General features: G+C 37.6%; 1 protein-coding gene across 1 annotated transcript in view; it reads left to right on the top strand.

The window, feature by feature from the left end:
- Positions 1 to 23,642, top strand: part of CORIN (corin, serine peptidase) — a 228,382-nt gene that overhangs the window by 132,948 nt on the left and 71,792 nt on the right. The window contains exon 5 of the mRNA XM_044681736.1: positions 13,974 to 14,087. Within this exon, the coding sequence (XP_044537671.1) occupies positions 13,974 to 14,087 (114 nt within the window). The remainder of the gene's footprint in view (positions 1 to 13,973; positions 14,088 to 23,642) is intronic.

Below are 23,642 nucleotides of genomic sequence, written 5' to 3' on the forward strand. Positions count from 1 at the left end.
GACATTTCTCCTCTCCAATTTCTGTAGCATTTCTCCCATTCTTCAATATTTTTCAAAGATTAGTGGCAGCAAGTTGGCAATTGCATTTGTTAGTCCTCTTAGTCTCTCAGATTATAGTTCATCTGAACTTGGTCACTGAATTTATTGATGGCAACTCAATGACGTCTGACCATTTCCTCATTTATTTTGGGTTTCTTTTTCTTGCTAACCATTTTTGTTTCTCATCACAACAAATACATTCTCCTTATAAAAGAATATTCAAACAAAATAAGAGTTAAGAATTTTTACATTTTTATCATCATCCATTAAAATAATTTTATCCATTAAAAACCTGGGTTCTTCCTTTTCTTTTATCCTTCTTTTGTCCATTTCCATTTGTTTTAATACCTCACCCCTACCCCAAAGCATCCTTTTATTGCCCCTAGAATTAATTACCAGCCTCTAATTTTTCTAAATTTTATCACTCCACAATTCTTATAGTACTGTTTTCTTTCTCTGTCTTTCTGGTTCCATGTCTGTCTTTCTCTCATATTCACCCACAGGGACTTTTTTTTTGTCTTCTACATGTTTAAAAGTCTGAGTTTGTCATTCAATTCCCCATCTCCACATGGATTTCTTCAGTTATTTATTGCTGGCCCATTATTAAGAAACTGGTAATATTTAGCAAAGATTTTTGTATTTTTGTGATTTTTTTCCCTTTGTGTATGTGGTGTGTATATTTCTATATATCTTTCATTATTCTATTAGTATAGGTAAAATGAAAGAACTTTGAACTGAGAAGTAGAACTGTGTTCTAGGCCTCCTTGCTACTGATCCATTGTGTGACCTTAGTAAGTCACAGTCCCTCCAGGAACATGTTCTTCAGTTTCCTTATCTGTTACATGAGCAGGTAAGACTAGATGATCTTAGAGCTTCCTTTCCCCACATCAGAATTTTTCTGTGAGACACTTTGAACCCAAAGATGGTTTTCCTCAAATGAATTTCATCCCTAATCTTGGGGTGTACCAACCCTGGCATTTACCTTCACAGTTTGCACTCTACACTTACAAAGTTTTATAATATCTATTCTCTGATTTCATCCTCATTATAATTCTTTGAGGTAAGTAGTACATATACCCTCAGTTTACATTATATTTTACTGTGAAGGAAGTGGGGTTCTTAGAGGGCTCATCTGAGGTCACACAGATAGGAAGAGACACAATCTATGTTCAACTCAAGTACTATTTTCGTTATACCATAATATGCTTTCATACTTCTAGGATCAAAATTTTAAAAATTTAATTTTATCAAGAAATTGCCAAAGCTTGCATGTAGGATGATCCACTGAATAATAAAAAGTATCTTAGAAGAGTATCATTAGGTTAATCTGCCACACAGAGGGTTTTCCTTGCTTAGTTTCCAACTACAAGCCAGTGCAACCTCTGATTATTCTGGTTCTCACCCCTTTGCTCCTCTTCTGACTCTGCTCCTGGCTTTTGACTTATCTACCCTGTCCCAGCATCTTTCTCACTATGAAAGAACTCTACCACTCCTGTGGCTCCCTACTCTCAGAACTTCCATTTTGAGAAAGGTCCTAGACTTAATCCCTTACCCTTCTCTTAAGTGCTCTTTTAAAAAAACCAAAAAAACCCCCAAAAAAACCCCTTACCTTCCATCTTAGAACTAAGAATCAGTTCCAAGACTGAAGTGTGGTAAAGCCTAGACAATTGGAATTAAGTAATTTACCCAGGAGTCACATTTCTAGGAAGTGTCTGAAGCTAGATTTGAACCCAGGATCTTTCATGTCCAGGCGTGGATCTCTATCCACTGAGCCACTTAGCCTATCTCTCTCAGGTTTCTTTTTGATTCTTGTGGCCTTTTCCTGACTATCTGGAGTTCTCCATCAAACTGGGCTCTCAGGTACCACACCCTCCTTCTTTCAGTGTCCTTGTCTATATATAGTATGTATAGTCTCCCATTGGACTGCAAACCCTTTGAGGGAAGGAGAAAGAAATAAGCATTTGTCCAATGCTTACATTGCAGTAGGCATTGTGCTAAGCACATTACATGTGCTTATCTCATTTGCGGCAGGATCTGGCTCTCTTTTTGCTTCTGTTTGTATTTCTAGCACTTGGCCCAACTCTTGACACATAGTAAGCACTTCATAGATGCTTATTGATTGGACTTAACTCAGTGACTGCTTGTCTTAGCCTTTTTTCTAAGTATTTTTAAACAGTCCAATCTAGTAATAACAGCAGCTGCTTTGTGCTCTTTCCTCCTCTCTCTCTCTGTCTTCCTCTTCCTCTCTCCCCTCTAAAGGTCTTCTTTTACAAAAGACTGACTGGAAAGGCTTTGTTGCAAAAAGTATGACTTCAGGCTCCCAGTCTGACCCACCAAGGCCTTAGAGTCTTTGTAATTTCCAACATCTGATCTTACTTTACTTCGATAACTTCTTTGGAGTTATGGTTTTGTGTGTGTGCGTGTGTGTGTGAGTGTGTGTGTGTGAGCATATGCATGTGTACATGTACCCCACTTCTCAGCAACACTTCATCACTGGTAATATAATACAGCCACCTTCTGTTGCCTTTTGAACCTCTAATAATACTGATTTTTCTAAGATTAGGATGTCCAAGCTCCATAGTTACCTACTTTCACAAAAAAGAATATTTATGTCAAAAAGTTTCCCCTCCTTAAATGAGCAGATGACATGATTAATAATCAAGTCTAAAATATTTGTTTAACTTAATACATTAAAAAGAAGTGGAGACAACCAACCGTTTAAAACCATAAATAAAAAGCAGCCAGGTTAAAAATTTTTTTTCTAGGAACACCTTAAACAACAAAGTTGTTTCTGTAATGGTTTCAATTTAATTGGAATGTGGACATATTCTCCGTGCTTACCTAGAATGGACTCGTTTCTCATTTTTACCCTTCAGAATGTTTATTGTCTTTCAAGGCTCCGTTTTGATACAATCTCCTGGGAAGTCTTCCCTATGCCTCCCTTCCCACGACCCTGTTCTCTCACCTTAAATTATCACATATTATTCTGGTCTGGGTATATATTATGTTTCTCACCTCCCTCAGCCTGGTAGAATGTAAGCTCTTTGGGGTACATTGAACACTAAGATGTAGAGCAGAGAGTCTTAATGCTATTTTGACCAGATCTCTGGTTCAGATTCCACTTACCACCTCATAGGGTTCCGTACCATGAACAGCTCTTATTTTGAGCTGTATCTCTTGGCTCTGCCCAGATAGGAGAATGCCTTAGCCAGGAAGTTTCTAGGCAGGCTGAATCCAGAAGAATAGGGTGTGATAAGTCAGAGTTTATAAATGGGATGTTGACCTAGCTGAGAGGCCAGAGGCAGAAAGTGGGAACCCCCAAATAGAACAGGATCACTCCACAGTCTGGTAGGGTCCAGGATCAGGCCACAGGGCTCTCAGATGGAGGAGGTAAACAACAGGTGCCCAAATAGGACAAAACATTGCTCAGTTTGCTGCCCCGAGCTTTATTCAGGCATGTGTGAGGTCAACTACACTCTGCAGCTCCCTGTAAAACCAGTGCAACTGGACCACTTCCAGCGCTGCTGCTCTCATCACTTTCCTTAGCAGCACCATCCCCAAGTGTTGCCAGAGGGCTGTAACAGCTCAAATTGAATTTCCTGGGCAATGGGAGATATTGGGTAGCCTGTTTGTTTGCTTGTTTTTTATCCTTACCACCTAATACACAATCACTGGAATCAGTCAGTCAGTCATCAGATAGAAGAAACTTTGCATTTTGGTACCCAAATCACATTAACAGGGCAAAAGAAAGGCCGTTTAACCATAGGATATTCATTAATGCACTGGGATTTACAAAGGGCTTTCACTGTGCTAAGAACTGCAAATCCAAAAGCAAAGAACAAAAAGCCATTGACTCCAAAGGAATCTATTTAACCCTATTTAAGGGTTTACAACCTGCCAAGCATAGTTCTAAACATTGAAGACACAAAGAAAAGCAAAATCAGAGACAAACCTGCCCACAAGGAGCTCACATTTTAATGGCAGAGGCAACTGGCAAATGACGAGGTATAAGATGATTCCAGTGTAAATGAAGGTAATCTCTGAGGGAGTGACCAGCTTTAAAGGTAGAGAGGAGAATGGGAAAGGTTTTACCCAGAAGGTGAATTTTTCAACAAGTCTCAAAGGGACTCGGAAAATGTGGCCAGGAAAATGAAGTAAGGAATAACAAGAAGGCCAATGTTGGTGGATCATAAAGTATATGAAAGAAAACTGGAAAGGGCTAGTTTGTGAAAGGTTTCAAAAATCCAATACATTTTAAATTTGATCTTGGTGGTAATTGGGAATCACTAGAGTTTACTGAGTAGGAATGAAATAGGAAGATCAATTTGGCAGCTGAAGGGAGGATGAACTGGAAAAGAGCAAGATTTGAGGCAGAGAGACTTGCTAGATAGAGAATGTTATTGTACTGGTGGAAATGTGGTCAATGTGGGGCTGGCACCAGGATTGTAGCAGGGTTGGGTGAGGGAAGGGGAAATATGAGAGAGAAGTTATGAAGACAGAGATGATAAGACTTGGCAACAGATTGGAAATGCTAGGTGAGTGAAAACAGTCAAGGATGACACTTAGGTTATGAGCCTGGATAACAGAGAATAATGACTTTGTAGTACTAAAAAAATGATTGAAATTGAAATAATTTAAAAATAAAGTTGTTGAAAAATTGAAAGAGAGACTGGCTTAAGAGAAAAGATAATAGGTTAGGTTTTCAGCATAGTGAGTATAAGATGCCTATGGGACATCCACTTCAAGATGTCCAGTAGGCAGTTGGAGATGATTAAGCAGAAGTTAAGGAAAAAAGTTAGGGCTAGAGTTATAGGTCAGAGAAACATCTGCATAGAGATGGTTACTAATTCCAGAAGAGCTGATGAGATCACCAAATCAGATACTTTGTGGGGGGAGAAGAAAAGAGGACTCAAGAGAGAGCCCCATTGGATGCTCATGGTTAGAGGATTTGCCCTGGATGGAGAACCAGCAAAGAAAAGTGAGGAGTAGCTATTGAGAAGATGCAAGAGCTACTCAAATAAGTAAATATAAAGCATATGCAAGATAAATTATAAAAGTAAAGTGATTTGGGGAAGGGAGGGCATTAATATCTTAGGGTATCAGGAAAGTTATCACGCAGGAGTGATATTTGAGCTGAGTCCCAAAGAAAGATCATAAATCTAAGAACTAGAAGGAATGGGGGGGGATTGTTTTCCAGGAATTATGGGACAGTTTGGGGAAAAGTCTCAGGGACTAGAAGTGGAATGTCATGTATGGGGGATTCACAAATAGCCAGTTTGGCCAAATTATAGAGCACCTAAATGGAAGTAAAGTGCAATAAGCCGGAGAGGCTGGCTATAGAGAGAATGTGAAGGTAGTTTTTGTGCCAAATATAGGACTTTGGATCTCATATTAGAGGCAAAATGGGAACCATTGGAACTTCTGGAAAAGGGTAGTGACTTGAGACCTATGCTTCAAGAATATCAGTTTGGCATTTGTATGGGAGGTAAATTGGAGAAGGGAGAAATTTGATGTGTAGATCAATTAGTCTCTTTTAATAATCCATAGGATAGGTGATGAGATACTGAACTAGGATAGTGGCCATATGAATGGAGAAAAAGGGGACATACCTAAGAGATGGAAACAACCAAAAGAACATAGGAACAATAATGAGTTGATTAGTATGGGACCACCTTTCATATAAGATGAGTTGCTTAGATTTACAATCACGAGAAAACTTCTCACATCAATCTTTAGATATAACCTAAGCCTTTTATTGGAAGGTGTCCTTGGACAGCAAGTATGGGTGGTTCAGATTCCCAATCACACAGGACCAGATTTAACAATCCTGAGTTTCCATAATCACTGCCTTTTTTAGAGTCTGTGCAGAAAAGAGCAAAATTTGAGCAGTGTATCTAACATAGCATTAGCATCCTGTTTACATATTGGTTTGCTTCTCCCAAGTGGGCAAGCAGAGTAAATCATGGGTGAAACCAAAGTGGACTACACGTAAAGCGACATAAATTCCTTGGAAACAGCGGGGTGACAATGACCTAAGCAAAGAGCCCTTCCTTAGTAATTAATCAAGGTAAAATAATTCCTGAGAACCCCTGTTCTTTACCTCCTTACTTCCCTTCCCTTTCCTTTCCTTGCCTTCCCCTCTTTACCTTCTTATCTTACCTTATTTAATTGTTGCTTCTTTTACTGGCCACTCTGTTAACTATATTCCCTTATAATAAAGCCTGATCTCAGCTTGGAGTCAGTCTGAGCTGTCAGTCAACTTTTTGGTGGAGACCCTAATTAACCTTGCTTATATCAGTAGGTCTTGGAACATAACCCCAGTAGATATGGGACCTCTTTTGTATTAGTAATGTTGTAAGTCAGAAGAGGAGCAGTTAGGTGGTACTATGGATGGAGTGCCAAGCCTGGAGTCAGGAAAACTGATCTTCCTGAGGTCAAATATAACCTCAGACACTTACTAGCTGTGTGACCCTGGGAAAGTCACTTGACTCCATTTGCCTCAGTTTTCTTCTTTGTAAAATGAGCTGGAGAAGGAAATGACAAACCACTCCAGTATCTTTGCCAAGAAACCCCCAAATGGGGCCATGCAGAGTCAATACAGACCAGAATAACAACAGTCAAAAGAATCTTAAAATTGTGGGACGGGTGGACAGTTGGATTGAGTTTACATCCATAAACACATTTTTTTGAGACATTAACTTGCTTCAATTTAAATCCACTTACAGACTACATTGAGTGTTTTTTTTTTTTTTGTTGTTGTTCATTTTATCCTTAATCTCTGTTGTGTTTGTTAGGACTGTGTTTGTTACTTTTCATGTAAAACATTAACACCATCCTTCCCCTCCTCCCAACTTATGACTTTTCCAGATATGGCCATATATGTGTGTGCATGGCCTTTAATTTCCTTTCCAAACCTTAAATATGTATGAAACATCCTTTATTTCCATTAGATTTAAATGAATTTGAGTAACTTTTTACATCAAACTTACCATATTTGATATCTGTCAAAATACCTATTTATCCTTCAGTTGTATACTAGTGGCTGTAAAATCTCATTTTAAAACACATGAGGACAATTTGGAGAAAATCTTAAACCATATGTTTAGCTGACAGTACTTGTTAATGGCCTTCAACATATTTTGTCATTTTGCATCCTTAAAAACATCTTGAAAGCAGTGTGTGTAAGGCTCAGGATCATGAGCTTTGAGGGAATTTCCGGAGATAACCAGATGCCTATTCGTCCCTCTTAGATGTAGTTCAATAGGGATGCAGTATTTAATTCACCTTTTTATTTAGGGTTTGGGCTTATTTTATTGCATTTCTTTGTAGGAAACTATAAATAACAGCCCATGTGTCCTGCTCAATTTTTAATGAATTTACTTTCCCAGATGGGAATCCTTGGGGTGGGTAAGACATTAAACTAGGATATGCTCCCGTATTTTTTTAGTTTTACGGTCTTTGTTTTGAAATTTTGTTAGCATTTGTTAAATGAAGTTATATTGGGTAGTTTTTTTTTTTGATTAGGTTATTTAGAGCTTTGGCAACCTATTTCTGACACTGGAGACATACAGGTGGCTTTTGACTTCTATCTAATAATTAATGTCTTTTGTTACAGTACTTAAAAACAAAACCTCTTCTGTTCAGTTGTCATTCCTCAAATACTGGATGGTGACACATTTCCTGAAAATGTTTTGTGTGTTTTTAAAGACTGCTGTTTTCTCATTTGCCCATTTCTGGTAATTTCTCAATTAGCATGAGAACTAGCCCAGAATATCCCTTTAGAAGTTCTTAGCATGTGATTCTCCTTGATCATTCACATTTTTTGTAAGCAAGAAGTATTTTTTGAGGTGCCATGTGGTACACACCCCCTTTAGGAAGAACTTTTAGGGAGGTAGTTCCAGCTTAATATAAAGTTTGGCATACTTTCCATCTGACAGAGCTGGGCAGCAAGTTGGCACAGTGGATATGGTACAGGGCCTGGAATCAGTAAGATTCATCTTCCCCAGATCAGATCCAGCCTCAGACACTTACTAGTTGTGTGACCCTGGGCAAGTCACTTAATCTTGTTTGCCCCAGTTTCCTCATTTGAAAAATGAACTGAGAAGGAAATGGCAAACCATTCCAGTATCTTTGCCAAGACAACCCGAAATGGGGTTTCAAAGGGTCAGACGAGACTGAAAATGACAGAACAACAATTAGCTGCATTTTATTTGGGAATAATTTTTCTCTGACAATTTTCTCACTGAAATTGATTCTCATTTGATGAAAACATATCTAGCTTTTTTTTCAACATGGCTAATATGGAAATAATGATGATTTCACATGTATAATTGATATCATATTGCTTGCCTTCTCAATGGGCAGGAGAGGGATTGGGAAGGGAGAGAATTCAAAACTCAAAAATTAAAAAGAAAATACATTTTAAAAATAAATAATAAGCGAAAGTAAAAATAAAGAATCTTTTAAAAATTAAAAATAAAATTATTTAAAATTAAAATTTAAAAATAAAAGTCTGATTTTAAAAAAGGATGAGGGAGGAGGAAAGGATAATGAGTCTTATTTTGGACAGGTTGAGCTTTAGGTTGTTCTAGGAGGTTTCATTGTAAATATCTAATAGGCAGATAGCCTTATGAGTCAAGAGCTCTGGGACAAGAACAAGTTGAATATAGTGATAAGAAAATATTCTATGCAGAAATGGTGTTGGGGAAAATGAAATGAAGAGTGGTATCATAGTGAAGCTTATCTCTTTGACTGTTTGCTAAATTTAGATTGACCCTACTGAGTGCTGGTAACTGAAGAGTTATAATAGAAACAACATGTATTTCTGTTAATGTAAAGACATTAAGTAGATTCATTTGCTTAAGTTTTCAAAAACTTTTTCTGAAGACCTAATATATATGAGGTGACTTGCTGGAGACTAAAATATTCCAGCAAATAGGCTACCACAAACACACAACATACAGTATCAGGACTGAAAATAATGTATTGACTAATTGGCTTTAGAGGAGTGTTATGAAAGTTATGTATTGCAAGCCATCATCTACATGTTTGTTTTTGTAACTGGACTTCCTTGTTATAGGGGAATGTTCTATTGCCTGGGGGGGTGGTTATTGGGAAATAAAAGCCCTGTTAGTTTAAAAAAGAAAATAAATAAGTCCAGAGGACTATTTTAGTAGATTTTGAAGTTAAGGGAGCCATTGAGAAACCTATAAGTAGGACCAGTTAAATTCAGATATAGGCAAAACTTTTCTTTGTTACTTTTCCTTTCTTCGGGTGTCTCAGCTCAGCTTCTTGGGCCATGTAGATCTTTTTAATCTCTTCCCTGAATCAGAACATATGTTCTGGGTATTCCTAAATGTCTGGCCAAATAAAATGGCAAACTAATTCAGACATAATATATTTCTTTGAGATCTTATCAGGATTAATAATAGGGACAGGTTTGAACATTTTAGGCACTAAAGGGATCTGAGTTAGACAGACCTTTCAGATCTCACAATTCATACCATTTTTGGTGATTCGTCTTGCCTACAGGTTGGATGGGAGATGCCACTAATTTAATTGACTAATCCCATCCAGCTGCTAAAAACCACTGGAAACATGAGATAAAGTAACAGATAGAGGAAAAGTCTTCACTATTTCCTAGCTGGTTTGATTTAGTTTTTTTTTTCCCTAGGAGGCTTCAACATTAGAATTATTGACTCAGAGGTTCTTATTACAGTTTCTTTCATCGATACTTTTTCATACCATATGAAGTTGGACCAGAGTTCAAGTGGACATGAGTACAATTTGTTTCCGTTAATTCTTTTTTTTTTGTTTCCGTTAATTCTTAAAACTTGTACATACCAATATCCCTAGGCTACAATTTTTAACCAAGTATCATTTGGGTCAAAAAAATTTTTTTTAATTTTGGCACAAATGAAAATTCTTTTTTAAAATAATAAAAATGATGCATGGGATAGTTTCCTAAGAAACCTAATGTTTAAGTCAAAGTTTAAGAAAAAGCAGCATGATGGGGCAGGAAGAGTGCTGAATTTGACATGCTGTACTTGGAGTCATTGGACTGAGTTAAAATCTTGAACATATTAGAAACACTCGACTAGCAGGGTAACCTTGAGCAAGCAAGCACTTAAGCAAGCAAGTGTCATCTCCTCAGTAAAATATGAGTGGGTTAGTCTAGATGATTTATGTGTTTTTTTCCTAGTTTTAAAGCTGTGATCTTATGAACTTTAATTTTCTAGACAGGGCTTCTGAGATGTGATTTAGCCAGTTGTATTTTGTGGCCTTCATGGAAACTGATTTTAAGGGTTTTATAGCACTTACATTTCCAAAATATATCATTCTCTCTTAGACTCTTCCCAGAGAGCCATCTCTTAACAAAAGAATAAAAAGAGGAGAAAAAAGTTTAGTAAAGCTAACAAAGATATGTTCTAAGCCTGACATCATATATAGTGTTCCCTTCACACCTCAGCCTTGACCCCCTGAAAAGAAAGAAGGAAGATGCCTTTTAATATTATGCTTTTGAACTCAATGTGGAAAATATAATTTCACAGCACCAGTTTCATTTGTTTAGCTGAGTATATTGTCACCCTGATGGTGCTTGCTTTCCTTTTTATCAGAATATTTAAGCCTTCTCATGCTTCTGTGCATTCATCATCTTATTCATCATTTCTTACAGCAAAATCTATCATTGCATCTATATATCACAACTTTTAAAGCTATTCCCCAGTTAGTGGCATCAATTGTGTTCCCAATTCTTTGTTACTACAAAAAATATTCCTATGACTATGTTGGTATATATGGGAACTTAAAATTTTTTTCTCTTTGGGGTAGAGGGATTTCTGGAATGAAGAATACATATAATTGAGCCACTTTTTATAGCATTATTCCAAAATGGTTTACAGGATGGATGTTAATAATTCATAATTTTTTTCTTTGTGGCAAAGAACTGGAATCTGAGGGGATGATTATAAATTGGGGAATGACTGACTAAACATGTTATAGGATGTGATTGTGATGGAATACTGTTGTGCTATAAGAAATGATGAAGAGGGTAATTTCAGAAAAACTCGGGAAGACTTATATGAACTGATGCAAAGTGAAGTGAATAGAACCAGGAGCACAATGTATGTAGTAGCAGTAGTTTCATAATGATAATTAACTGTGAAAGGCTGAGCAACTCTGATCAATACAATGATCAATGATAATTTCAAAGGACTTAAAAGATGAAAAATACTGTCTGCCTCTAGATGGAGAAATGATGGACTCTGAATGTAAATTGAAGCATATGTATTTTTCCTTCCCTTCCTCTCCCCCCACCCAAATCTTTCTTAATCTTCTCATTTATACAATATGGCTAATGTGGAAATATGTTTTATGTGACTTTGTATAAATAATGAGTATCATTTCTTGCCTTCTCCAGTGGATGGGGAAGAGGTAGAAGGAGGGAAAGAATTTGGAACTGAAAATAAAAATCATAAGTAAAAATGAACAAAAACAATTCATAGCTCTGTCAACAATGCATTATTAATACCTCTGTGGTGGGAGTACACTTTTCTCACTAACATTCCTTTCAGCCTTAATGTTCTATAATTTTGGAACATCAGAGAAATTCTATAAATTTATATTCACTCCTTTTACAATATCATAGGGAGAATGATCCATAACCACTTTTTATTCATTCAACAAGGATATGCTTACAGGGTACTTGATGTTCAGGGAGGAATAACTAGAAAAAAAGCAATTAAAAAGCAAGTTAACCCTCATTTAACACAGCATGGAGTACTGTATGTGGGATTGATGACGTAAATATAGCTGTAACTAGGACATAATGATGGGAGATTGGTCCCAAAGCACTGAATTTAGAGGGATCTGACAAAATAGCTTTTAGTTTGCAAAAGTTATTTTAAGATAGGATTTCACCCATTGGGGTCCAGCAACTTCTCCATGGAGGTCTTACTTCCTGGGAGAGCTATAACTTGAGCCAACTTTATTTTTTCTACCTTCCTTTTAAATGGAACTGAGGACTCTTTTCAAGCCTTTTTGCCTTTTGCTGAGAATGGAAATGTAGAAGACAACTGTCCTTTATTATTAAGGTAGTATAGAAGCTCATTTTTAAGCCCCATTCCTTTAATTGAATAATGGTTTTTATTATTGACTTATGTTTTTTTCTTTTGCCTGACTTTTAACAGCCCTCCCAAACTATAGTCTTCCCTTACTTTAATCCTGAAAATAAATTTAAAAATCAAAATGGAAGTTGAGATTTCAGATATTTTAAGTGAATATGTGTCAACAATAGCAAAAATTAATGTCAAGGAATCAGCCTTAAAGTAAAATATGATCATTTTATATCCCTCATTTCCAAAATATTTTCTGAGGAGACTTCCTGGGAAAGAGGAAAGATTATTGTCAGGTCACTTGGATTCTTCTTTTAATTAATTAACTAGCTCTGTGGCTTCTTTCTGGAGCTCCATTTCCCAAGTTTAAAATGAGAGTAAGACTAGATATTAATAATAAATGCTGACAATTATAAAGTACGGTAAGGTCTTCAAAGCAATATATATTGTGTCTGTATAGGTTACAGATATAATTTTCCTTGGCTAGTTTTCTTGCCTGGAACTCTCTCCCAACTCATCTCTACCTTTTATCTTCCTTGGCTTCTTTCACGTTTCAACCAGAATCCAACTTTCAGCAAGAAGTCTTTTCCATTTCCTCTTTAATCTTAGAGCATTCCTCTGAAATTATCTAATTGTCTATCTATAAAAAACACACATAGGCATTTATTTGTGTGTATATATATATATACTCACATATATGTGTATACATATCTTGTTTGAAGATAATTGCCTACATGTTGTCTTTCTCATTAAACTGTGAATTCCATATATATGTACATATATAATTGCAAACAATGCACATCTATACCTACATAAGTATATATGTATTTTGTTTGTAAAGAGCTGTCTGCATGTTGTCTCTCTCCTGTGAACTCGAGAGCAAGGACTGTTTTGTGCCTTTTTGTGTATCCTGTGTCTAGGCAGCACATGACTGGTACTTAAATAAATGCTGTGTCCCATTCTTATGAGGCGAGGTGTCTGGCATATAGTTGGTGCTTAATAAATGACTTTCTGGCTTGACTATCCAAGTCAAACTTCCTCTAAAACCCTGTCGAGTAGGTACTGCGGGTCATATTACGTTCATTTTCCTGATGAGTCTCAGAGAAATTATGTAACTTGTCAGACTAGACACAGTGGTTAGGGGTGAGATTTGAAGCCAGTTCTTTGTGACATCAAATCTAATTTGTACCTTATCTACCGTGTCATGTTGCCTCCTCTCTTTAAGATCACCCACGCCTAATTGCCATCCTGTTACAGATGGATTAGGGAGCATTTTGTCTGAGAGTATCCATAGATGTATAACTTGCAGGCTAGACTCCATATCTAGAGTTAGAATGACTGGAGTATTGATTGATGATTGACTGATTAACTGCACTCAATGCCGTTTCATAACCATTTGCATCACAGAAATGGACTTTTTTTGTGTTTGTTCACTAATTAAAAAAAAATCTTTTAACTAACTTTTAAAAAAAAAATAACTTATAATGATGAAGTTGAACATTGTCACCTGTGTTGTGGTCCCCAGCAGTTGTCTCATTTTGTGATGTTCACCAGGAGTTCTCTACTTACTCTGCAAACCAGTTTGTGGATTTCCTCTTGCTTTTCTAAGACAGGAAGTATTTATTTATGTTATACCTAGTTAATTAGGTAGTCAGTGTTTCAATGTGCCTAAGGAAAATGGTGATGAAGGCATTGGAGAAGTCCAAACACAAAGTTCATTGAAAAGCAGGAGTAGAAGGTTTTTTTTTTTCCTTCTTGATTTCCTTGAGAAAACAATCTAAAACCCTCTTAACCCCTTGTTCTCCTTCTCCTTTCCTTCAGTGCTGTGTGGAGGAGGCGAGAGCTTCCTGTGTGCCAGCGGAGTCTGCATTCCCAGAAAACTGCAATGTAACGGCTTCAACGATTGTGACGATTGGAGTGATGAGCGGCACTGCAGTATGTCATAGAATCTTTTCCCCTTCTATGGGTAGCACAGTGAGTCCATTCTGGTGCCCAGGATAATAACAACATAAAGTATAATAATAACATAAAGAACATTTGCGTAGATTCTTCTTGGTTAATGCTGGACAGCTACCCCATAGGTGTTCAAAGACCTTTCTTTTTCTTTCCTTTTTTTTTTTTTTTAAATCCTTACCTTCCATCTTAAAATCAATACAGTGCTTTGGTTCTAAGACAGGAGAGTGGTAAGGGCTAGGCAAATGGGGGTCAAGGAGCTTACCCAGGGTCACACAGCTAGGAAGTGTCTGAGGCCAGATTTGAACCCAAGACCTCCTGTCTCTGGGCCTGGCTCTCAATCCACCAAACCACCCAGCTGCCCTCTCAAAGATCTTTCAAAGCTTGTTTAAAGATTTGATTTCATTAGGAGCTCAGTAGTTAGCTTCTTCAGTAGGAATTGAAAGCTTCCTTGAAGAGAGGGCTTTTGCATTTTGTGTTTATTTTTCAAGGCAGTATAATTGGCTTTAAAGGGCCAACTTGGGTGTATTGTGGGAAGGAACATTTTCCTGGGAGAGTACTATTTTCCTACAGTGGTCTTCAACATTGTATAAGAGACAAAGGCACATATTTTCATGCCTCTTTTGGCTTAAGAGATAACTGGAAGCTGTGCATGTACAAGCTTGCAAGTAAAAGCATTATGCCTGTACCAAATGATGTTATATTCATAATCTGGGAAGTGATGGATGCCACTTTGGCTGACAGGGATGGCAGTTAGAAGACTCGGATTGTTCCCAGGTGCCGTGAGCCAGTTGGCCCCACGGTATAAATACCCCTGATAGCCACTTTGAGGGGGTCTCTCTGGAGGTGTCTGGACAGGAGACTCTGGACTGGGAAATCTCTGAGTGGGTGGTGAAGGGTGACAGGGGTAGGTGTTCCTCCCACCCACTGCAGCTGAGGAGATCATAGATAGATACACATCATTGTATATCTATACATCTCCTTTGGACCCTTTTTGTTTATAACAATGACTAATTCAGTAAAAAAAAAAGTTAAATTTTGTGGGCATCGATCTCATATTCATTTCTGATTAAATTACTTCTTTAGTTTGATCGTGACCTTTTAGTGATATGCCAGGTAAAAAGACAAATGGAAAAGAGACTAAATATAAATCTTCATTTATCATCTTTGTCTAATGGAGTGACTAGGTCTTGACCCAAAGGGGCTGGGGCACTGTCTATTCCTTCTCCTTCAGGAGTCCATATTCTCTGGACCTCTGAGTATGGCCTGGGCTTTGTTCAGTCCTAGAAGAGCTTGGCTCCAGGTAGAGGGAGAGAGATAGGCTCTCTTTTATCCCAGTCTTTGACTCATTAGACACCCAACTCTGGCACACCCTGGGGTAAATTATTTAAAGCTTAGGTATTGACTCCTGTCTGGAGCTCCCCAAAGGGGAAGCATAAAGATACTTAATCAATAATATTAATCAGATATGGGACAGGGATTTATTTTCCACATAAATCAGATGTGTTAATAGGCTCCAAAGGCTATGCATTGACTGAATAATTTCAAAATAGGGTTCATTAACTTAAAATAGTTAAAATCTTTCAGGAGGCTGAAACCAAAACCTCATTTAAATACAAAACAGTCTATATGATTTTCTTTTAGGCCACTAGAATTACCAGTTAAAAGACCATTTGTAGGGGCAGCTAGGTGACTCAGTGGATAGTCAGACTTGGAGATGGGGTAGCCCTGGGTTCAAATTTGAACACAGACACTTTTTAGCTGTGTGACCTTGAGCAGGTCACTTAACCCTAATTGCCTAACTTTTATTGCTCTTCTACCTTGCAACTGATACTTAGTTTTGACTCTACGATGGAAAGAAAGTTTTTTTTGAAGATCATTTATAGCCTTGAAAAGGGCAATGCCAGTAGAGTGGCAGAGTTGAAAAATTGATTGCCAGGAGGTAAGAGATGAATAGGTTGTTAAATATTCAGAGATGAGAGGACATGATAAAGAGGCATTCTCCTGGAGGAGACTGGAGAGGATCTAAAATTTGGTCTCAACAAAGAGAAGGGCTACCTTTTTCTCAAGAGCAATAGTTGAAGAAGGCAAAGATGAGTAAAGCTGAGCAGAGATATGTTGAGATACAGGGAATGGGAGAAGGATGTGATAGTAGATGGCAAGGATATCCACTTAGAGGAGGGCAAGAGAAGTTTAAGTCTAATGAGGAGAAGGTTTGGGATGGACACTGAGAATAGTGTGATAGTTAATGAAAGAAAAATAAAAGTTTTTCCATTCATAAGTAAAAGCCCAGCTAAGATTAGATAATTTGAATTCTCAGAGGGGCTAGTCAGCATGGCTTACTTCAGTGGCTTTCAATAGGATAGAAATATAAGTGGAAAAGACAGATGGTGGGAATTATTTAGGGTTGAGGATCAGTAGAGCAGGAACAGAGAACACAAGAGTACTCACCACTTTATATAGTTGGATTGTTCTATGATAGAATCAAAGCTGTGAAAAGCAAAGCAAAGCTAGAACAGATGTTGGTGAGTGGGTGAACAGGGAGAAATGGAAGGACTAGAGAGCATACTGAAGATGAAGAAAAGGTTAAGGATGAGTGAAATGGGGAGAGAAAAAAGTAGGAAATTATGATCCAGTAAGGGAATTTCAGAATTCAAAATCATGGAGTTGTATAGTTAGGAGTCATGTAAAATATGATATTTTACCTTCACTGTAGATGGTTGAGTTAGGGTGAAGCTGTGTATCATGGAATGGCCAATGATGATTCAGGAGGCCAAGTATTATTGCATAAACTCAAGTATTCAAGAGTGAGAGAAGGAATTGAGTTGTAAAGAGAATACTGAAGTCCTTGAAGAAGTAACTTGGAAGATCAAGGATCTAGGGTAGCTAATAATTAGAACTAACTCTTAATTAACACTTTTTAAAGAGGAGAGGATGCCAAGTGTTGGTGGCAAAATAAAAATGTGAAAGTAGGAGTAGGAAGGAGATGTATCCCAGTTTATTGAGGGACATAAGAGAATAGGCAAGTAGCACTTGAAATAATGACCAATCACATAATATCTTCCAAAGAAAGCCAAGTTTCCATGAGTTATCTAAGTAGTGCAGAGTGTTGGAATTGAAGACAGGAAGTTCTGAGTGTGCATCTTGGCCTGGCCAATTATTTACTATGTGAATCCAAGCAATGCTCTGAGCCTTACTTTCCTCATCAATAAAATGGGGATAATAATTATGCCCATTTCACAATGTTGTTATGATCAAATGAAATAATATATGTAAAGGTCTTTATAATTCTTAGTGCCATATAAATGCTAAGTATTATTATTATTATTGTGAGAAGATGGAAAACAATGAAAAGAGAGCTAAGATAAACATCAGCTTATTAACAATTTGAACAGTTTCCAGAAGGCACAGTGAAAAGTGAGACTACACAAGGAAAGATACAAGAAAGTGATTGAATTGGATTAGTGGAGAGTAAGGGGGAAAGAATTTTATTTTAGAACATTGGTGGTTCCAAAAATCCAGGATTAAATGAGCAGAGGGCATGATTTTTCAAGCTCTTTTGGAAGAACAAGTTGTTGAGGCTTCTATTTTCCAGGATCTTGTACAAACCTGAAAGTACCATATAAATGCTAATTATTATTAATCTAATGATAAGACTTAGAATTTTGGATCATAGAATTTTATAGGTGGAAGAACTTTTAAGAATCATCTAGTCCAGTGGTTCCCAAATTCTTTTGGCTTACTGCTCCCTTTCCAGAAAAATATTACTTAGCCCCCTGGAAATTAATTTTTAAAAATTTTAATAGCAATTAATAGGAAAGATAAATGCACCTTTGGCCATCACCACCTCTCTGGATCGCTGCAGCACCCACCAGGCGGTGGTAGCGTCCACTTTGGAAATCACTGATCTAGTCTAAGCCCCTCATTTTACAATGAGTACATTGAATTGGTAGAAATGGAAGGTTAGTGTCAATTTTAACCAGAAGAAACAATTATAAACCAGAAACAAATAGGAAAGGGCTTTTAGCATCAGGGAAAGGAAACATGGAGGCTTTTTTCCCTTTTTGGCTTTAAATTATATCTAAAATAAAATTACTTATTCACCTGAGCTTCACCTGGTGTCTCTTGACAATGTACAATTCTTCTTTGATTACAACGACTTGAATATTAAACTTATAAAAGTTTTCCAAGGGAAAATGGTAGATAGATATAGACAGAAAGGCAGAAAGAGCATTTCTTGAGCTCTTATAGATCAGGTGGAACACTGGGAATACAAATATGAAGAAAAGTAATCTCCAGCCTCAAGGAGTTTATATGGCAATAGGGGAGGACAATGTATAAAAGGGACATAAATAATGTATGTGTATATGTATGTAGGAGAGGGGATGGTAAGGGCTTTCTAATGGAGGTTAAGTAACTTGCCCAGGGTCATATAGCTAGGAAATGTCTGAGGCCAAATTTGAACTCAGGACCTCCTGCCTCTAGGTCTGGCTCTCTATCTACTGAGCTTACCTAGCTGCCCCTGGAGGATAAGGGTTAAAATAATAACAAAAAAGCTAGAACCAGCAATATAGAGTTAAGTAGTGTTACATGTCTCAAGAGTCCTAAAAGACATCATTATATCAGACTAGAGTATTATCATTCTTACTCAAAATAATGTTCCTGAATCATCAAGAAAGGGTTAGATTGTACTTAATGTACCTTGCTTAATATGGCATAAAATATATAAATGCCATCAGTGTATCTATCAATATGGTTTAAACAAAACCAAATATATTTGACCCTTAAAGGGTTCATATTGCAGTTTGTGATTGGTACAGAATGAGCAACAATGAGCTTTGTTTTCATAGAGTCATTGGTCAGAGATAATTTGATGTTGGAAAGACCTCACAGAGGAGGTAGGATGCAAATTAGACTGTAAAATGAAGCATTTCTGTACAATGCTAGAATTCACATGAAATAGTGGAAAGAGTTGCAAAGGGGAATCAGAAGGCCATGATTCTGTTCACGATGAACCATTTCTCTTTGGGCAAGTGAATTGGACCTCTTTGGACCTGATTTATTTCATATGTAAAATGAGGCAATTGAACTAGAAGATAAAATCTGAAATCTTCTCTGGCCCCAACTTTCTGCTTCTGTGATTATGCGTGGTGACCAAGTTAGGTTGTGTGGAAATAAGACAGATGTTTAATGTCCATACTTTAAAATGGGGTCAAAGAAACATATTTACATTTATAAATAGCTATAGGAAGTGTAGCAAAATTAGCAGAGTTCTGGATATGTTTCTACTTTCTTCTCTTATTAAAAATTTTTTTGTAGTTGCTTTATCTAGTTTACAGAAAGGAAGATTGTATGAATGCATAAAAATTCAAAACTGAAATAAATGTTAATAAACTTAAGCTAGAACTTCTCATAGTTCATTGTTTAGTCATGTCTGACTCTTCATGACTCCATTTGGGGTTTTATTAGCAAACATACTGAAATGGTTTGCCATTTCCTTCTCCAGCTCATTTAATAGATGATGAAACTGAGGCAAACAGGGTTAAGTGTCTTGCCTTACGGTCACATAGCTAGTAAGGTATCTGAGGTCGGATTTGAGCTTAAGAAGGTGAGCCTTCCTCATCCCAGGCCCGGTACTCTATCTACTGCACCATGCAGCTGCCTAGCTTCCAGTAATATTTTCTCTCAAATGTTGTAATTAATGTAAAAAGGTACTTGGAACAACAACATTTTCTATAAGTTATGTGAAATTATATTTATGTGAAGCAAGGCATCCTCAGAAAGCACCTTTTGAAGTTTTGATTTGCAAGGCAGCAAGCTGCTGACGTCTTCTCTTATTCTTAGTTCAAATAAACATTTACTGGAATAAAAGGCAGCACTATGATCTTTGCTGTTTACTGTGTTGTCTGTAGGCTCTGCAGTGAAGTACCTCTGGTTAAAGTTTGTGTATTTACCCATTGGCCAAACCTCACTGAAGTCAACAAATTGTTTCTGCAAACACAGATCATTTTGTATCCAACCTCTGAAAAGGACTGCTTAAGAAGTTCTTGCTTAAGTGTGGAAGTCATGATAGTGGAAAGTTGAATCTGTTAACTTGTTGGATAATGATGGATTCCAACTTAAAATGCCTCTCTGCTTTAATTTGGGGGACACAAAATGAGCCCATTGTCTCACATGGTGATTTAATGTTGCACCACCAAGTTAGACTGCTGTTTACCTATTGTTCCCAGTTTTTTAGCTTTCTCGTGAATGTAATTTGTAGAGGGGATCTTTTCAAAACCTCTATGAGAAATACATATTCTTCGGTTAACAACTCTGAAAGAAGTTCTTATATTAGTCTTATCTGCCCTGAGGATTACACTTAGTCCAGAAAAGCCATAGACTTTATTGGCTACTATGGTTTCTTCTCAGGATATGGGGGCATATCTCTATTTTACCCTTTTCATTTAAATGATAAAAGAAAGAGCCAGGCAAGCACAATACTATTTCTTTGGGGGCACACATTCTTTTTGGAAGAATGGCTCTCTATGATAATGAATGTCTATAATAAAAAAAATCACTCATCCTGGAAAAAAAGACTATTTGTAAAACAATCAGACGATGATAAATTGGCTTCCCACAATTTCATCTGGTTTTCCTTACTAAATCCCTCTCTTTGTTCACACTGGGACCTTCAGGTCTTTTTCTCTTCCATCTCTTCATTAGCTCTTCTCCTTTTTTGCCCATATTGACTCTTTGACAAACCAGTTAATTAATACACAGTCCTCTTCTCTTGAGTTTCTTGCCCACTTTTATGGTTGATTTTGAGCTGCTAGCCCTCAGCCTTTGACCACACACCTTGTGTCATCTTCATTTCTGCTTATTTCTATTCATCCTGTATATCACCTGTTTGTACATATTTGTTTGCTTGTTGTTTTCTCCACTAGATTTTTGAACTCATTTAGGGCAGGCATAGTCTTTTTTAAAATCATGTCCAGCACTTAGCAGTGTCTGGCACGTAGTAGGTCTTTAATAAATATTTATTGACTGACTACATATCTATCGAAGTACTATTGCTACCTAAAAGTTATAACAGGAAGTCTTTGAATACTAATCATGTGGTTTTGGGAAACTTCAGCTTCAATGAATATCGATAGTGCACATACAATGTGTAGAGCACTTTGCTAGGGGGAAATACAAAAATTAAATTAGAGGCCATTTCTGCTAGGTCAATGTAACACAAAGAAACAGCTAATAAAAATTAGTATATAGAGGCTTCTGGGTTAAGATGGCGGCAGAGTAAGAAGCAGCTCTTAACCTCTCCTGACCGAAACATACAAAACTCCTCAAGGGGACATAAAAACAAGTCCAGACGAACGGAGGAACCCCACAACAGGGCACAGCGTGGAAGGTACGTGGAATTGAGACATTTCCAAGCTAAAAAGGGCTCTCACTCACTCAATCGCGAGCTGAGCAACCGCCCCACCCCCACCCCCTCCACACTCACCTATAGCTCCGAACCCAGCTAAAAAGAAATAGAGCAAGTTTGGGGCACCCATCGAGTCCTCAGCAGCTCCGGGACCTGTTCCTGACAGCAGCAAGACTTAGGACTCCATTAAGTCAAAAAAAGCACGCGAAATCTGAGCGCGCGCGCCGGAGCAGGACACTGGGCGCAGAGAGCCGGCTGAGTAGAGGCGTGGGTGGAGGCAGAACTAAGCCTAAGTGGGGAACCAGTGCAGACGGGTATACGACTGTGGAAGCAGCGCCCTGAGACTTGTAAAGAAACCTCCAGCAGAGGATCAAGCAAGAGGGCCCACCAGGGGGCTTGACCTTGGAAAAAACCAGAATTCAGACCTCAGGAGCCAATAGATTGGGAACAGACACTGAGCCCGAGGATAAAGCTGAGAAGCTGCTGGGCTAATGATGGCTACTCAGCATCAGCATCAGGAGGTTCAGAAGAGAAAGAATAATAACAAAAAGAAGAAGTCTTTAACACTCGACAGCTTTTACACAGAGAAAATCCAGACAACCGAGCAAACAGAGGAGGAGAACAAACAAGCATCCGGACCCTCCTCAAATAAGGAAAACTCCTCACAAGCTATGGAAGAGTTCAAAACTGAGATTTTGAGGAAAATGGAAGAGATCTGGCAAGAAAATAACAGCTTAAAAGGTAGAATCTTGCAACTGGAAAGCGAGGCTCAGAAATCAAATGAACTGATAAGCAAATTGAACACCAGAAATGACAAGATTGAAAAGGAATACCAAAAGATTATAGCCGAAAACCAAAAAATTATAGCCGATAACCAGTCCCTAAAGGCTAGAGTCGAGCAATTAGAAACCAATGATCTCTCAAGACAACAAGAACAAATAAAACAAAGTCAAAAGACTGAAAAAATAGAAGGAAATATGAAATATCTCAATGAGAGAGTGACAGACCAAGAAAACCGGTCTAGAAGAGACAATTTGAGAATAATTGGTCTTCCAGAAAAACCAGAAATTAATAGAAACCTGGACTCCGTACTAAAAGAAATTATTCAGCAAAATTGCCCTGAAGTCCTACAACAAGAGGGCAATATAGACATCGAAAGGATCCATAGAACACCCACCATATTCGACCCAGAGAAGAAATCGGTTAGAAATATTATTGCCAAATTCAAAAGCTTTCAAGCAAAAGAAAAAATCTTACAAGAAGCCAGAAAGAGACAATTCAAATATCAAGGAGCACCAATCAGGATCACACAGGATCTGGCAGCCTCCACACTAAAAGACCGTAAGGCTTGGAATACAATATTCAGAAAGGCAAGAGAGCTGGGCCTGCAACCACGGATCAACTACCCATCAAAATTGACTATATATTTCCAGGGGAAAGTATGGGCATTCAACAAAATTGAAGAATTCCAGGTATTTGCACAGAAAAGACCAGGGCTGAATGGAAAGTTTGATATCGAACCACAAAAATCGAGAGAAACCTGAAAAGGTAAATAAGTTACAGAGGGAAAAGAAAGAAAACTTGTAATTTTTAAATTTGCCTTTTTAAGGGCCTCAGTGAGATCTAATTATCTGTATTCCTATGTAGAGAAATGTTATGTTTAATTCTCTGTAGTGAACTCTATTCACTATTATAATATTCACTATTATAGTAATCAGAAGAATAATTCACAGGGTGAGGGTGGAACACTAAATAATCTAAGATGGCAAGGGGGATGGGAAAGAGGGGGTAAATAGCAGGGGATACCAAGAGAAACTTGAGCGAATAAGAAAATAGAATATTTTATTACACACAAAGAGGGCATGGAAGGGAGAGGGGACAAATACTATTATAAGAAGGAGAGGAAGAGAGCATTAAGAGGTAATAATCAAACCTTACTCTTAGTGTAATCAACCCGGAGAGGGAAGAATAGTTAAACTATCCATTGGGAAATAAAACTCTTATCTAACCCTTCTGAGAAAGTTAGAAGGGATAAACCAAGGGGAGCAGGGGAGTGGGGAGGGGGGGAAAAAAAGGGAGGGGAGAAGGGGGAGGGAACTCATAAGGCTTTTAAAAACAAAAAGGGGGGG

Source organism: Gracilinanus agilis, chromosome 6, assembly GCF_016433145.1.
Source record: "Gracilinanus agilis isolate LMUSP501 chromosome 6, AgileGrace, whole genome shotgun sequence".
NCBI classification, from domain to species: Eukaryota; Metazoa; Chordata; class Mammalia; order Didelphimorphia; family Didelphidae; genus Gracilinanus; species Gracilinanus agilis.